The sequence below is a fragment of the Myodes glareolus genome, chromosome 16 (assembly GCF_982192425.1).
Source record: "Myodes glareolus chromosome 16, mMyoGla1.1, whole genome shotgun sequence".
NCBI lineage: Eukaryota > Metazoa > Chordata > Mammalia > Rodentia > Cricetidae > Myodes > Myodes glareolus.
Window position 1 is genome coordinate 57,868,814 of NC_142041.1, and position 17,777 is coordinate 57,886,590.

The 17,777-nt window shown below is 40.7% G+C and overlaps 1 protein-coding gene across 3 annotated transcripts in view; it reads left to right on the top strand.

Moving 5' to 3' along the window:
- C16H8orf34 (chromosome 16 C8orf34 homolog) overlaps positions 1–17,777 on the top strand; it is a 384,304-nt gene that overhangs the window by 231,858 nt on the left and 134,669 nt on the right. For 2 of the 3 annotated variants that reach the window (XM_087897228.1, XM_048420471.3), the window contains one exon: positions 12,017–12,152. In XM_087897228.1, the coding sequence (XP_087753354.1) occupies positions 12,017–12,152 (136 nt within the window). The remainder of the gene's footprint in view (positions 1–12,016; positions 12,153–17,777) is intronic. The other variant, XM_087897227.1, reaches the window with a different exon arrangement.

Sequence of the window (17,777 nt, forward strand, 5' to 3'; positions counted from 1 at the left end):
CACGTCCGAAGCAGGGTCTGTTTCCTATATAAGGGATGGATTCCATCATATCTGGGTCTCCGCCATGTTGGCTGATGCTCGCTCTCCCAAGGGGCATTAAAGCTATTTCTGCAGTAGGATCCTGTGTCCCGCGTGGTTCTTGCTGGCGAGGATAGCGTGGGACAGATTCTATGTCTTGTTTGCTAACCTATCGCTAATTTAAAACTGGAGACTTGTAATTTCTGTTGACTACCAATTTGTTCTAATGATTTATAGATTTTATTATTGTTACAAACTTCCTTTTGGTGAAATTTGTGCACATAGAAAAGTTTTGAAGTCCTATTTCAGGAATGGCTATGAAAGTGGAGAAATTTGAGTTGCTCCTGGGGCCTCCCCATGGTTGTCCCATGGTTCCCTCTCTCCACTGCAGTATGTGCCAGCAAAGTGAGTCATGTTGCATTTTCTTTTCTTTCTTTCCCTGTTCTGGAACTGTAGCTGCCTCACATAACAGAACTATTTCATACATATTTTATTTGATCTTGTCTAATTTCTGATGTTTTCTTAACATTTGTTTTATTTTCAATAGTTCACTCAGAATGTGTAACATCTGCTTAAAACATTTGACCAAATCAATTTTATTGATATAAATCAACAAACCATTCGCAATGCAGGGGAAACCACCATGTAATTCTTCTTCAACTCATCAATGAATCACTGTGAAGAAACTTACACTTGAAAGGCTTTTAATTTTTCTATAAAGTTCCTTGAAACAGATGTGAAAATTCACCCATCTCCTACACTGTTTAGTTCAGACAGCTGCAATTATTCCATGGATTACACTTGAATGAAAGGCAAGTCCTGGGATTATTTTATCTAAGCAGCTGCTATTTTCTGACATCAAAACACTATGTTGCTTGATTAGTTCTTGGTTATTTGCCAGTGAGTAAAGATAAAATGCCTGGTTCTCAGTGGTGAATTAGTTCACTCTTCTCAGCAATGCTCTTGGGACTCAGAAGAAAGGCCATAGTTTTATAAGCTACCCTTAAGCAGAAATGCTTGCACTGGACTTTCTGTTGAGAAAGAAAAGCTAATGCCCTCTCAAAAGTTTAAAACGTAACATTATTATAATGTGCTTATCTCTTCCTACGGTGCAAGAAGTATTGATGCTTGAATTAACCTAGGGATTTGAGCTCTCAGGTCTCCCCAGCCAGCTGGTATGTAGCTCCTTTCTAAAGCACCGCCCCCCACTCTCTCTGGTGTCATCTGTGCCAGTATCCTGCAGGCAGCATGCCTGAAACCAAAGGTATTACCTTTCCAGTCTCCCTTAGAGGTGAGAATGTGGAGAAATTGGCTTGGATTTCACATTCAACCCTTCAGTTAGTCTTCATATTGTGTTGACCCGCCTCTGCTTTCTAAAATCCTTCTTTCTCTTTCAGCGGCTTCTGCCCTCTTACAGCCTCAGAGTTAGTACACACACTGAAGACCCAGGCTTTGTGGTGGCTAATCCTGTGTTTTAAATTTAATCTACTGTGTTTAAGAGAGCTATAAAACAAAACACCTCTAACCTGTAAACCCTACTTTCCCAAGGACAAATAACTTCCTGGAATGCTGGGGGCTGTTGTTCATCTAGGATAGAGAGCCACATGTTTTCTCTTCTGTAAACAAGCGTGGTTGCCTAGCTGCACAGGATGTAGGCAAGAGGTAGATACCAGGAAGTACATCAGAAGGTATGCTTGCTTCTTATTGGAAGAAGGAGGGTTGAAGTATGTAACCTTGAGGGTTTTGTCTTTAAAAGTCCCAGCTACCGTGATTCAGTACCATATTCTGAGCATGGATCTTGGGTGTAGATCTGGTCAGCATTCATAGCCCTGGCCAGTGTTAGTAAAACTTGCTTCAAATTTGGCTCAAAAAATGTGGTAGTGGTCTTATTAGTGGGATTAATAGCTTCTTCCATGTTTAGTTCTCTGGGTTTTCTTTCCTTTAGTTCACTGTGCATTTTATTTCTTGTGTCTACAGATTAGCTCAGCAAAATTATTTCTTCAAAAACCAGTTACCAGGAGTCAGTACATGTAAGGATCACTTAGTTGATTAACAAATTACTAAAATCAAAGAAGCAACTTTTGCTATGGGGGAAATTCGAATCTCTTCTTGGTCTTCTTAGTCTCATTAATAAAAGAATTTAAGAATTAACTCAAATGGAAGCACAAGGCCAGTTTTGTTGGCATTTAAGACACTTTCACACACCACCCTCCACCATAGCAGGCAAGCCGTCAGAAGCTACCAAGAGAAGAAGGCAGGAGAAGAATTGGAAAGACGGTAAGGTAGGTCATTTAAGTGAACACGGAGGTTAGGCATATGGCAGACAAGTGAGAAAGGAGCATAGGGAAAGAGCAAGAAAACCCAAGAACCAGAAAAGACAAAGGTTTCAGCCAGCATCAAAAAAAGGATGCTAAAGAAGGAAAAGGGGAGACTATTCCTTGCTGATCAGACCTTGGAAAGGACAGCCGAACATTACAGTGGCTCAGAGGGACTACCCTGGGCTGCAGGTGGGTGAGGGACATGGATTCTTGCAATACGTGAAGGAAATGGGAGCAAATGGAAGGAAGCAGTCTTTATTAAACAAATCCTGAGTGTTTGGAGCAGTTGCTGAAGTGATTGTGGGTCAGTCCTGGAATGTCATGTTTGTTTTAGCCATTATCCACTTTCATATTGTCTTCCAATCTCCTCTGAACACCCCTGTCTTGCAGAAGGATGGTTAAAGCCCAGGGCTCCAGAAGCTCACCGTTGAGTGATTGCACATTGCTTTCAGAGTCAATTATATTCCAACATAGTTTAACAACACTTTGTTGTGTTGTCGTTGTGGTCTTGTAATAAAAGAGCGATCGTGTAGCAGCATTGGATGTGGATCCAATGCCCAAAGTCAAACACAATGACTGTATTCTTAAGATGCTTTAGAGCCAAGGACAACTTTCCCATCCAGGCTGAAGAAACAACCTCACCGATGTAAGGGCAGTATTTAAGAAGCCTGTAGCCTTTCCCTTATCTGTTTTACCCAGTCCAGTGCAGAAAGAGATCCTAGCTGCCAAGATGCCCTCACCATGACTAATACCCAAGAAAGATAGAAAAAAACACAGTTATCAGTTTGTTAGCTTTGCCAACAAGATAAGACACAACCTGAGTTTGATCTCAAGGAACCACAGGCCTGAAGGAGACAAAGGAGGGAAATGACTCTTGCAAGTTGCGCTTTAAACTTAGGAATGCGTGTGCATGTGTGTGCGCACACACACACACACACACACACAGGTGGGGGAAGGGGAGGCAGGCAAAAAAGTGTAATACAAATTAGTTAAAAACAAAAGAGTAACCTAACTGTGATCACCTAGTGTTTGCCTCTGAACATCTGACAAGGTGAGGTCTGGCTCATGGGATACAGGAAAGTAAAATGTCTTTATTGTAAATGAAGTAAACAATTTTCTTTGAGATTATCAGGCATGTCAAGAAGAAGGAAGGAAACCTTACACAATATCATATTCACTTAGGACCTAAGCTGGTTTTATTGCTTCTTTAACAGAAAATAGTTATGTATGAGAAGAACATGAACTCTATCAGTAGCCTTTACGGCAAATGTTTTTGTTTTACTCAAATTCTGGAGGGGATTTTTTTTCTTCCTGTGTCCCTATAATCTCCTTGTCTTTCTTTCCTGCCTCAACTAGGCAGAAAAACAAGGTAAAATGCATACAAATGAGTTCATGTGTATAGGGGTATCACAGGGACATGGTTACCCAACAACCTCCTGAGAGAGATTAAGACATTCATATTCCCTGTGTTACGGAGAGAGGTCTGCAAAGATGGAAGTCATTTTGAAATGTAATAAATAATTTTCAAGGAAGTCAGATGAATCAAAGGAAAGAACATTTTAAGACAAAGCTCTGCTTGGATCCTGAAGTGAGTGTGGATACGTGTGGCAGGATTGAGTAACTGAGGATTTTGGTGAGAGGGAAGTGACTTAACAGAATTGGTCATGAAACATTGCTAAGATCTTTTAAGGTTTTCTACCCTTCCGTAAAATGAATTCCTTTCCTCTGTAAGACAACCTTGATATAAGATGTCTTCCTCTTTTGATAATTTCTATTTTACTTCCTTAAATAAGGAAGGTGGTTAAATGGAGTTGCAACAAGAAGGAAAATGTGCATAGCTCAGAACTTAGTTTTTTTTATTAGTTAGCAAAGGGGTCTCATTTTTCTCATCGCCTACAATAGAGGATGGTTGCCTTCTATGGCTCAGAGGCTCTATGTAGGAATTTTAGGATTAGGTATTGTTAATGAGGAGAGACTCCTTGCCAGTTAAAACCTTGCCTCTCCCTCCAAATGGAAACATAAGAATGGATAATATGAAAAGTGTATTTAGAGTTGGTATAAATATTTACTGATAATTGTTTGGCTAGGACTAATGCCATGGGTAGAACAATGAATTCAGCCTGTTTGTCAGGTGGTTTCAGACAGAAGGGACCCAGGCTCTAGAACTGAGCCCAAAGTGACTACAATGCATCCCACTCGGGCAGCTTCCTCCATTTTGGTTGAATTCCTATCCATAAAGCATACAGGAAGCTGACCGAAAAGGTAGAAACAGAGTGTTAGGAAAGGGGTTGAAAAAATGATCCAATATCTCATAGAAATTGTGAGGAGTACTTTATGACTTATGGAAAACAAAGAGGAATAATCATGAATACATGAAGATCATGGTGGTAGTCTATTAGAAAGGATGATCTGGGAAAAATCAAAGCAAAACTGTTTTGTAGGGAAAGGCTAAGTCAGGCAGTTAAAAAAAGAAATGACTTTTAATGGCAATGGCAATAGAATGAGAAATTTGTACAAGGAAAGAAAAAAGATAGAGCAGGGGATAAGGACCACAGATTTATTGATAGGGCGGCTTCATTAATTACACTGTAGTCTTGAACTAGCCAGCATGGACCATCTGATTTCTTGACAGCTAGAATAAATGTGTTATAGGAGGTGCTTCTTTGTGGGACACTGAGAGTATTTGTTTCCAGCACTTACTTAGAGCCTAACAGGCTCCTGTGTGCTCTAACCTTTGACCTTACCCTGTTGGCTTTGAGTTAGAAGCAAAGACAAAAACACAGTGGCTGGAAGTCACCAACTGGATTTTAACCAGATGAGCTAAGTGTTGCAGAGCAGGAGAGTTTGGGGCAGTTGGGAATTGGTAATAAGACCTATGGAGTAAGATCAAAGTCCAGAAGTCTGTCTTCAAGAGGAGGAGATAGGAGTTTCAGGTCCAATCTCAGTTAGGAGGTTTCAGTCTTTGAATGGAGTAAACTTTTCATACAGTAACAGGATCTGAGATATAGTGCAGGGAGTTATAGAGATAGAAGTTTGACTTTAAGGAATTTCTTACCATTTGCCTTGGTGCTCTATGAACTTTTCTAAATCTCTAAAACTTTTAGAGTCAAAGACATCATTTAGGGCCCTTGATAGCCATAATCCACTCTGCATAGTGGTCAAGCACTACTACAAAGGAAAACCAACTGCTTATGTTTAATATAATACCCTGGATAAAGAATTTGAATTTATAATACAGACAAAGTGAGAGTCTTTAGGTAAGTAAGATTGAGTAGTACTCTCAAGCAGGGCTGGAAAAAGAAAAGAAGGAAACAAATATCCTTGTGAATTCCAGTTTCACTTTTGGGAAGGATGGTCTGTAGATGGGAGGCTGCTTGTTTGTTTCCTAGCCCCAACCCTGACCCAAAATAATCACACAGAAACTATATTAATTACAACACAGTTATAATATCTGTATCTGCTTTATCTTTTATCATAACTAAAGAAACCTATAGCTATAGCTATCTATTCTTCAACTCAATAAAAAACTCCAGAAGGACATAATATTACCTAAGTTAACAAGAAGAACATTGTAAGCAACTTCTAAAACTCTAGAATTGACAAAGACATCTTGTTGTCTGGACAGTCACCCAAAGTTCTTCTGTAACATTGGGGCATCCATATTTAGCCTTCAGGCCCACAGTATCTGGCAGACCTTTCCATGAAGCAGGAAATTTGAAAGACTATTTCGTCTCTATTGGAAGTTTGTCAGTCACTTTCTTTTGTATGCTGTAGAATGTCTGGTAGACTCTTTCATGAAGCAGCAACCCTGAAGGATTGTCTCACCTTTAAATAAGTTCAGCAGTCATTTTTCTGTGGGCCCTGCATGTCCAGTTCATACAGCATAGCATCAAGCAGTCCAGGCAAGAACAGTTGCCTAAATGTCTAACAATCTCCAAAGGAACCTCTTCAGTGCCCATCATCCTCTTGAGTAGATTGGTACTGACAGGAGCAGATGTTGTCAAGAGAAGCCCTAAGTTCTTAAAAACATCTTATATGTCATATTCTGTTAGTCTTTGAAGAATACCTATTCATCTGAAATATATATCTGTATATCTAGAAAACCTAACTAACATGACTAAAAGCTTGGCTATTATACATGACTATCTATTTACCTGTATTTCTTAATTATACATTAAATTTTTAAATGAGCTGCACAAACACAATACCTTAATCAAGAGAAGAAATATACATATAACAAAATTGACCTTAAATTTATAATAATAAACCAGGATCCATACCAATGTTAAGTATTCATGTCTATATTATATCCCCCTATAAATGTAAGTAAACATTTATGAACAATTCTTTAGGAATTTTGGATTTTGTTCTCTAGACTAATTCCTGCTTATTGGGGCACTGTTAATCAGGTCTTTCATGGGGTATCCTGTGTAGTAGGTCCATCTCAATCAGCAGTCCTGAAGCAGTCATGGGTGTTGGACCATCTGGGTGATTGCTTCAGGGAGTCTTGTTTGATCAAACCATATTAGCTGATAAGGAATCCTCATCTTTTTATCACTTGTGGAAACAAAAGCAAAACCTCTTTTCTAAAGCATCATATTCTTAGACCCAAATTTTGAAGTCAAGATACCTTGAAAATATTTGGGTTGGTTTAGTTTAGTAGCCCATACAATAAAATGTCTCTCTGTACTTAATTCATTCACAGTCAAAATATTCAAAGAAAACACAATACTATACATACTCTCTGTGTATTTTTCATCTTTACATGGCTTATTATTTTTACTCCTTTAATCTATGACTCTTGGTACTCTGTCTCTTTAAAGACTTTACTTTTTAAAAAACCATTTATTTTTTTATAACAATTTCTTCTCTCTTCCAAGCCTACATACATTTCATCAACACCGTGACCCATTTAGAGGTCTTTTTCATTTGACTCTGTTTTTATTGCATATCTGTAATCATTTTTTGACCAGGAGCACTTTTTTGTTTTTCTTTTTTAAATGCTAAGCACTCCTGCCTGTTGGCTCTTGCCCTATCCAACATGACAGAAGCATGGTCACTGCTTCTAAGAGTGCCCTAGCTCCACAGTTGCAATGGGTCTATGTCACAACTAAGCAATTTATAACACATTGTTCATAGACCCCATTTAGGTGCTCAGCCTCCTGAAAGAGCCAGAACTCTTCATGCAACTAGCACGAACCAGGAAGCCTTCCCCTAAGGAAGTTGAGCAGCCTTTGCTGGCAATACTGAGTCAGGAAGACCTCTTTTAAAGGAGCTGAGGTGCCCCTGCTTGCTACCAGCAAACAGAGCCCATCCTAATTTTAAAAAATGAGGCGACCAAGAAGCTGCTCTGCACTCCTTCTTTTTTGTCTAGAGTTTCTCACCAAGCTCTCTCAGGTTTTATGTGGATGTAGTTGCCCACATTGTGGTACCACTTGTAGACAGAGACTGCTCTTCCATTTCCCAACTGCTCAGACCTGGAAAATAACACAGAAACCATATTAATTACAACACCGCTTGGCCAATAGCTTGGACTTATTTCTGACTAACTATTATTATATCCTAAGTTAACTCTCTTCTATTATTTTATATTTTACCAGGAGGCTTAAGGTTTGCTACCTCTTGCTTTTTGGACAGCTACATAGAGTCTTCCTCCTTCTGCAGCTACATAGTATCTCTTTGACTCTGCCTACTTTCTCTCTATACTCTTTTCTGATTTCCCACTTGGCTTTATTCTGCCCTGCCATAGTCCAAAAGCGGCTTCTTTATTAATCAATGGTAATTAAACATATTCACAGCATACAGAGGGGAATCCCACATATCAATCAAAGACACAAAGGCACAGCTGAATCCTGACCATGTTAAGATACAACAGGCCTGGGAAAACCCAAGATCTGATCTAAATCTAGGGTTTGGATTGATTGGCATTGAGATGGGCAGACATTTTTGGTGAACACCTGGGAAAAACTCACCAAAGATACTGGCATTGGAGAATAAAAATACCTGGCACTGGAGAAGGACAGAAACCTTGGTATGACAAGAAGTCCTAGTGTTGGAGATGGGGAGTTCAGTGGCAAAGGTGGGAAAGTGTCCCCAAGGCAAGGCAGGTAGGCTCACCTCTCAAATAAGAGAGAGACAAAGATGTGTCATCCTTCTCAGGCAAAAAGGCATTTAGCATGCTGTTCACAGCACGGCTCTGAAGGTAGAGCTTCCAGGCTGAGAAGGCAAGACAAAAGGAGACTTCCTCTTAAGGTCTTTATATTGCAGGTCTTGCATTGCAGGGAATCAGACTTTGTTCTTAAGCAAACTGTGAGATGGACCACACATAACTTAGCCGGCCTGGCAGCAGTCACAGAGATACTGGTTAGGCAAGTGAGATTGGTTCTGTGTGACCAGAGTCAAGCTGCCTTAGATCCTCAGAGGTCAGAACTCAGAGGTCTGGGGTCTGTTTCCAGCAATGCTTTCAACCTTCCCTCTGAGAGAAGTGCTTTTAACTAAGAGAGGTAAGCAGCTCACCAAAGGCCAACATTCCATAAGTCTCCCCACCTTGTAAAGCTTCATGCAAAGGAATGTAAATCTTTTAATCTCTCTCATGTGGTAAAACTTTTCTTAACCCACAGCACCCCTCACCCACTTTCCTGCCTGGGACAACTGATCTCTTCTCCATCTACCCCACTTTCCGTCATTTCTTTTGCACTGGCTCTTTAAAAATTAGCCAGTTGTGAAAGACTGTGTGGTCAGTCCCCAGGCAAGGGGGAAAAGCCACAGTTGCCACCAGTGCTAGAACAAACTAAGTGAGCTTCCTGCCCAGATGTGCTTGTTAGCCTAGATTACCCTTGCAAAATGAAACTTTCTTGTCCGGTTACTTCTTTCACTTTGCTTGCACATTTTTTTTTTCTGGACATGGATGCTTCCAGCACCTGCTTAGGGACTAATAAGTTTGGGTGTTCCTGAATATTTAGCTTTATATAGTTGGCTTTGAGTTAGTAGCAAATGCAAAACATGGAAGCTGGTAGTCATCGGCCACACCCTGACTATTTGGGGTGACTGCTGCAGAGGAGGTGTCGGGTTCACTGGATGCGTAAATCAGAGGCTGTGATCAAGGTTCTAGCCATAGAAGTATACTATTCTCTGGATCTTTGTTGTCACCAGTGTCTCACAATTTTGCATTCCTTAAATCCTTTCATCTATTTGTTTCCGACTAAGACCAAAGGACAGGAAATAAAGGGGAGTTGGAAATGGATAGGAACCCCTTATTTTGTCTTTTTGCTGGCTGGGAGTCAAGAACTACAACATAATGGAAAAGATCAATGTGACTTGCAGAGACAATATTCCCTGTCTCTTAGAATTATCTCAAAATGTGCCTTCAGTCAGGATGTATACTTTGAATTTAAACATATCAATCTTCTCATCATTAAAATGGATCAATGTTTCTTATAAAACCACCTTGCAATTTAATTTACCAAAAGAAACTCTTTAGGATTTATATAAAAAAACTTCATCAAGCTCGCTTCACTTTTAAATCTTAATGCTCAAAGATATTTTTAATTTGTTCTTTGAAAATTTCCTGTAAATATAGTCAATCTCAATTCACGTTTTCTAACTTCTCCCAGATCTCATAGTTTTATTTTTTTAACTTTGTTTCAATAACCCACCAAGTTTAATTAGTGCCTTCTCCATGTCAATATGTCCACAAATGTGGGGCCATTCCCCTAAAGAAAACTGACTTCCTCCTCTAGAAGCCATCAACTCTGAATGGCTCCTCAGGTAGGTGTAGGGCGTCAAGTGTGCCTCCTGCAAGCATTCTGTCATGCTGACTGAACTCCTCTTGTGGAGGCGCATGCACACAAGTACAGGAAAGCAGGCAGCCGTAGCCGCTGTGGCTCCGTGAGTGCAGTGATTCCGGCATGCGCAGAAGACATTTCATCGCAGTCCCCACCTCTGGTTCTTACACTCTTTCTGCCCCCTCTTCAGTGCTCTTCTAGAACCTTCTGCAGAGGCTGTATGATCCAGTTCCCATCCTTATGACTGCACACTCCACAGATACTTCCTACACTTGGGTCAGTTGTAAATACTGTTCACTATCCACTGCCCAAAGAAACTCTGTAAAGCAACAGAGGATAGGGGAACTGCGTTCACTCAAAAGTACGGAGCTACATATTGACAAGGCAGCTTGATACTATGTCTGTTTTAAACGTGGCTTATGTTTTGAAACTGGTTGTAAAATACAGCCTTTCAACAATATAACTTCAAAAGCCACAGACTCATTTATGCTGCTATCAAGGCACTAGAGAATGTTTGTTGTAGGTGAGGATGAAGTAAAAACACTGAACTAGACCACTCCACGTGTAGAAAGAAAGATTTATTGGTGATCAGATTGCCAAGGCTGTATCTCAGACTGGGGGAGGAGGGAAGAAGCAAAATGGCAAAAAAGCAAGCAGATTTTGTAGGACAGTCAGCAGTGTGGATGTCTTTGGGCTGATGCAGGCTGTTCAGATTGATAAGGAGCAGGCAATTAGATGCCCTTATGAAGATAAATGACCTTTGGGGCTGGATTAAGGGAGGTTTCTGAAGAGTTAAAGTGGGTTTCTTTTCAAGATCTTGGTAAACAGAAACACTGTCAGGAGACTCCCCAGGGTGCTGAATCTAAGCTTCTATTTATCTGGTCATAGCTCGTCTGTTAAGGACATTGTCAGCAGTACAGCCATTTTGGGGGTCGGCTTTGGACAGAATATTTGTCTCGCTCATTGCTACCTACACTTAAACCTACAGTGTTCATCTCGACCTAATAAACCCAATACAACTTCATACTGGCTGACCCTGATTCTTTGGTATAGGCAAAGTCTGGCTTCCCCTGAGTGTATAATGTAATTGATCTGTCCCTTTAAGAGACAAGTCCTGCCCACTCCATCTTGTCCTGTGTGTCCCATGCCCCCCAAACCAAAACCCGCTGAAGTAGGCAGATTTTCCTTCCTGCTCATAGCCCAAATCTCTTTCCTTTTCCATCTCTCCCCCAAAGAGGCAGCTTCTGCCTCTCTCCATTCTCCCTACTTCTCCTGCCCCCATCTCTTTCTCTGTTTCTCTCTCTCTCTTTGTTTCTCTTTCTCTCTCTCTCTCTCTCTTTCTCTCTCTCTCTCTCCCCCCTTCTCCCCTTCTCTCTTTCCCCTTTATAACCCACTAAATAAATATCCAACCTTACTCTGCATGGCGTGCTTATCCATATCTCTGTCTCTCACCTGCCCTGTGGCTCCCTGTCCCAGACCAGCCGCCTTCGGAGACCTGTGTCTGTCGTGGTCTTGTGGCATGCCCATCTATCTATCTCTCCTCGTGGGACTGGTTGCCCCATCAAGGTCTCTCACCCACCACACAGCTTCCTTCCTGGGACTCATAGCCCACACTGCCCACTCTAGTCACTTGGGAAACTGTGTTATCCATGCCTGGGACTAGGTGCTCAATTTTATTTAATCCATTACAGATAAGCCCCTCAGACTGCAAGTGGAGGTATCAGGCTGTGTAGCTGCTGTTGACACAACTAGCCTAAGAAAAAATGGAAAATATAACTATACATGAGTTGGTTTATTTCATAGAAAATACAAAATAGTGGTTTACTTTACAAGTTACTGATAGGTACTGTAAAACACTAGATTTAATTCCTTCTGTTATTGTTGTGTTTTTTGCAGAAGATCTGGATGACTTAAGAATGGAGGGCGTTACCACCCTGGTTCTTTCCGGGAGCAAATTTAACCAAGGTCGTCCTACGCACCCTGCTGAGCCACAGGCCAAGGTCACTCTGAACATCTGTTCAAGGTGTGCCAGGTAAAACATACAGTTGGTGTATGGTCTATAGAATCATCGTCTAGACGACTTAAATTTAAGATTTTGATGCAGAGAGTTTAGTCTGTGCTAAGAAGACATTTTCTTCCTAAAGACTTTTGTTCTGATGGTGGCAAAGGAGTTGGTTTTGCAGTCTGTCTTTGTGCTCAAGGCCAGTTTGACCAACGATGAATCAAAGAACTTGGTTGTCCCTTCACCACTTGGACAGTGTGGAATCTTCCAGTCTCTGCAGTACATACACCGTCTGCTCTTCATTTTCCTTTCCAGAGAAGAGTCAAGGGGCCACCTTGAGTCGTTTGCCTAAAAAGTGCTTGTTCAGGTATAGCTCAAGTTCTGGTATGGTTGGCCTTTGAGCCTGGCACTCATCCTCTTCACCTCCTGGTAAGAATTTAATCAGTTTGAGGCTTCAGGGGTTTTGGTAGCTGGAAGCAATCTTTGCTTACACTCCATGTGGCCCAAGAAGCAGCTTGGTTACTGCCAAGTCAGCTTTGGGCTAGAAGGAACTCGCCAAATAACACCAACCAATTCATTCCTTTGTAGGAACTAAATCTCATTTGCAAAGGGCTTTTAAGTCTGTTTAAATGATAAAACAAGCCTCCTAACCCTTATGTAAATGGCGCAGATTAGCAAGGACAATGTCTTAGCTGGCCAATTTTATCTCCCTTCTTTATGTCTAGCTGCTCTATTGTGCTGCTTGAGAGCGGATTAGCGGCTGGGAAATGAGGAGAGGGGTAAGGGTAGGAAAACCAAATCGGCTTTTTGTAGCTTTTCCTCTTTTGCTTTACTCCTTTGAAATTTTTATTTTAATTGTCACTGGCTTAGGAAAACTCTCAGAAAATCAAGGGAAGTTGTTTAAGGATATTAGGAGAAACCCTGAAGTGCATTAAAGGAATAAGCAGGGACATTGCCTCCGACGTGAAATCCTTCCGGCACTGGCTTTATATTTTTATCAGGACTGTGAAGAAAACTGCTAATTTTGTTTATTGCTTTTATTTTCCAAGATAGGGTTTCTCTGTGTGGTCCTGGTTGTCTAGGAACTCACTCTTTAGACCAGGCTGGCCTCAGACTCACCTGTCATTACAGACTGTCTTATGGAATAGAGTTCTTTGGCTTTTTGTCTTAAGCTTTATGTTATGTTTGTAAAAATACAGTTTGACTGGATTGGGTTGATGCTTGGTGTTTCATAACATTTCTAGTTGTGTTGGATCAAGATGCGTGTTTTCCTCAGAAAGGAATGCCTGTCAAAATATCTTGCTAAACTATTCAAGACTGTGTTGAGAAAAGACCAAGCATGTGCTTAGCTCTTCGTCGTTCTACTTCCAAAATGATAGAGTTGGATTGCAGTCACAAACAACCTGTGTTTAAAGTGAATCCATAACTGAATTCACTGAAGAACTACTCAATCAAGTCATAGTTGGGTTATTGGTGTGTCTGTAACAGAATGTAGATGAAAGTACTTACAAAGCAGAGTCAATACAAAAGTTTTAATAAAGAACATAAGCTGTTTGAGTGACAGGAACACAGAGGGTGCATTCTCAGAGAGGACAGCCTCCTGAGAAAAAAATGGACGGCCTATTAGAATAGTTAAGAACTTACTCCGATTTACCTCTGGAGTCACTTGTGGGAGGTCAATAAGCAGACAACCCACTCTCTTCTTCCATAATAAATTTGTTCCTTCAGGGCTCAGCTTCATGAGTAAGGAGGGGCAAGGACCTAATTGTTTGAATAGGGCTTTGAAAGGGGAAGAGGAGGGCAGGTACTCTGTGAAGAAGACACCTGTCTTGCCTCAGGTGAGAATAATTTGAGGGTGGGGTGTACTAGGACCCAAACATTCAGTCACCTCCAAAACCACCCAGGGCGATGTCACAGGATGAATTCCACAGACAAGGTAGGTTGGTTGAGTTTCAGAAAATGAGTTTATTATAGCTGAAGACATAAGAGAAATGGGACAGACAGAACTCATGTATAATGGAGGCAGTGGGTTCCAAAAGAGGACTTCCACTGTTAGAAGTAAATATGGAGTGGCAAAGAAAGAGAATTCAGTAGGGACAAATTTTACTTCTGGTCACAAGCATGTACTACTCACCTAGGCAGAAGAGCAAGTACACAAAGACAGGGAGTTCAGATGATTTTATTCTAATGCTGGCGGTGTCTGTGTTGCTCTTCACCTCACAGTCTTTTGTGATTGGCTATTTTTAAAAGACTCATCACAAATAAAATGAAGGAAAACTAAGACACTTTCAGTTCTATGATTGTAGCAAGGGCTTTGTGAAAATAAAAGTCTTACAAGGTTGGGGAGATTTAAATTCCTTGTTATAATAAAATCTTTTTCTTTTATAGAGAAAGACAACTACTTTAGGTTTTTTTTTTTTTTTTCTATACTCCCAAAGGGTCTATCTAGGGGCTAATAAGGCTTTATCAGGTTGCGGCATGCAAGGATAAGCCTGGTCAGTCTAGTTGTCCCACCTAGAATGTCTTCATGATCCTCTCCCTACCATGGTGTGCGTACTGGACTGGAGTTTTGGGAACACCTTCTGGGACCCAGGACGTGATCAGTCACATACAGCTTCCAGGATGCTGAGGTCCTTTTTGTCTACATAAAAGGAGAATGAAGGTTGGAAACAAGAAATCAGAACACAAAGCAGCTCCCCTAAACAGTTTTAGGATTTCTATTCTTTGACCAGGACAGAATTACTCATAGAAACAGGGACATTTTTAATGTCTAGCCAACACAACTCTGGCTGTCAAGGATGAGAGCAGACTGGCATCTTTCTGTGATTCCCACCCTACACTTCCCGACCAGCTTCTTTCATCGCTTCCCAGAAGCAGCACAAACCACTGGGTCAGGCTCCAAGCAGCCAGGGTCCCATTGCTAAATACTGAGATATTTCTGTTTTCTTGTGTGACTCAGGAATTACATTTTAGCATTTAAGCTATTCGTTATAGAATCGTAAAGAAGTATTAGTCATTGAGCAAAGGCATTATTTTAAGTGCACACTCCTCTTTTAATGAACTTTCAAAGTGTTCTCTTTTTTTTTTTTTCAGCTAAAACTCCATGGCATCCGGAGGCATGCTTTTCTATTCTCTTACCTCCTCCCCCTTTCTTTTTAAAAAATATTTTAATGAAAATAGTTTTCCACCCTTACATAAAATATCCTGATTATAGTTTCTCCTCCCTCTGTTTCTCCCAGTCCCTCCACGCCTCCTTTCCCACCTGGATCCACTCTCTTTCTGTCTTTCTTTAGAAAACAAACTTAAGGGATAATAATAATAAAATAAAACTAAACTAAAATTTATTAAGATCAAAGAAAAACTTACAGATCAGAACTGGACAAAACAAAGGAACAGAAGGAAAAGAACCCAAAAGAAAGTATAAGAATATGAGACTCACACTTTGAAACACTCAGGAATCCCATAAAAGTCGCTAAACAGGAAGCCGTAATCCATACATAAAGAACCGGGTGAAGGCCTGTGCATGTCCTATACTCGCTGCCTTAGTTTCTGTGAATTCATATGAGCTTTGCTTAGTTGATTCACAGACTTTTGTATTCTTTAAGTCCTCCATTCTCTCTAACTCTTAAAATCTTTCTGTCTCCTCTTCCATGTGTTTCCCCGAGCTCTGAGGACAGGGATTGGAAGGTGACATCTCATTTAGGGCTGGGCGGTCCAAGATCTGACTCTGCAAAATGTCTACCTGTGAGTCTATTTGTTCCTTTCTGCTACAGGAGGATGCTTCTCTGATGATGTCTGAGCAAGGCACGGATCTCTGAGTATAACAGGATGTCATTTTATAGCTACTTTTTTATTGCCTTAGAACAGTAGCATTTGGTTTTACCCTAGGTCCTTGGCTGTCTAGTCTCATATTTTTGGTTACATAAACACTGACAGATATTATTTTCATCTTGTTGAATGGACCTTAAGTCAGATATTGGTGAATTATTCAAACAAGCTGTGTGCCACCATTGTCTAGCAGGTAGAACATTGTAGATCAAAGAGTTTGTGACTAGCTAGGCATTTATGTTTCTCTTTCGGTATTTTGCAGAGTACCTTCCTTGGTCAAAGATACTAGGGCAGAGAGGTAAAGGCTCTCTATAGGAACCTAGCTCGATTTCTCTGTGTTCAATGAGTTGCTCAAGTGTTGTCTTCAGCAATGGGGCTTTGCTATCAATTTGTGGAGAGCAATTTATAATCTTGGCAATAGCTTGAGTTGTTAGGGGATACCCACAGGACCCCGTTGGGTAGCAACTCAACTAGACGTAACCCAGTCCCACGTCTTGAAGCTTCATTTGTTGATGAGGGATGTCCATTTGCGACTCTGTCTCTCCCATTATTTGGCGACTTTAGGTTTTCACAGCACCCCTCAAACAGCCCTTAATTTTAACTGTCTCCATCATATTTTCCCTTTGTTTGCCTCTCTCTTTCCTTCCACACTTAATCCTCCCATCACAGCCCCCCAATCCATCTGTAACTAACTAACTAACTAATAAACTAACTATTCAATTTCAATTTCCTAACAATATCTATCTGTCGCCTCAGTCCCTCACTCTGTGACTAGCCTCTGCGTTTCTACAAATTGTAGCTTGTTTATCATTGACTTAACAGCTAAGATCCACATATAAGCAAACATATACCTTATTTGTCTTTCTGTGTCTGAGCTACTTCAATCAGAGAAAGTTTATTTGCTTCTTTGTTTTTTTCAGTTCTAGGCTTTTACCTGCAAATTTCAGGAGTTGTCCATTTTTATTTGTTTGTTTGTTTAACAGTTGAGTAGGAACTCCATTATATAAATGTACCACATTTTCTTTATCCAATCTTCTGTTGACATTTAGGTTGTGCCACCTTCTGGCTCTCATGAACGCAGCATCAATGAACAGACAGAGGGAGAAGTGAAGGGAAGGGGAAAGAGAGAGAGAGAGAGAGAGAGAGAGAGAGAGAGAGAGAGCGAGCCAGAATGTCCAGAAAGCTGATTTAGGTTGTTGTCCAGTACATAGAAGAGAAACAGAGAGAGGAAAAATTGGTCTTTCAGAGTTAGCAGTGAACATCTGTGAACAGCTGGATTTGGAGAGGCTTTGTAATTATAATATGTTTGTATCTTATTAAAGTGACAGCTTTCCTCCCATCTTTTTAAGATGTCCTCATGTCTGTCTTGTTTCCTGAACTTTCTGGAATAAACAATTTCCCTGAGAAGTACTTTCCTGTCCGTGTGGTTGAGAGATCTGTTTGTGACTCTTAAGGGAAGATTCAATAGTATGTCTTTGTAATCTTAAAATCTTTTGAACAGAATTCATCTTCCCTGGTTCATACATACCCAAGAAGAGGTTTGAAGAAAATTGAGGTTATTTGGAGGATCTGTCTGTAAGCAGCTAAGGGATGATGGTTTCTGTGTTAGTTCCTTTTTGTAAACCTCTGTGACGAAATACTTGCCAGAAGTCGTGTCAAAAAGGTTTATTTGGTTCACAGTTTGGGTCCATAATGGCAGAGAAGCCGTAGCTGGAGCAGAGTGCGGCAGCTTTCGTATTGAAACAGGAGATGTGAACACTGGTCTCAGTTCTCTTTCTAACGTTTATGCACTTCATGCAATGCAGGTCGAACTACCTCAACCAACCT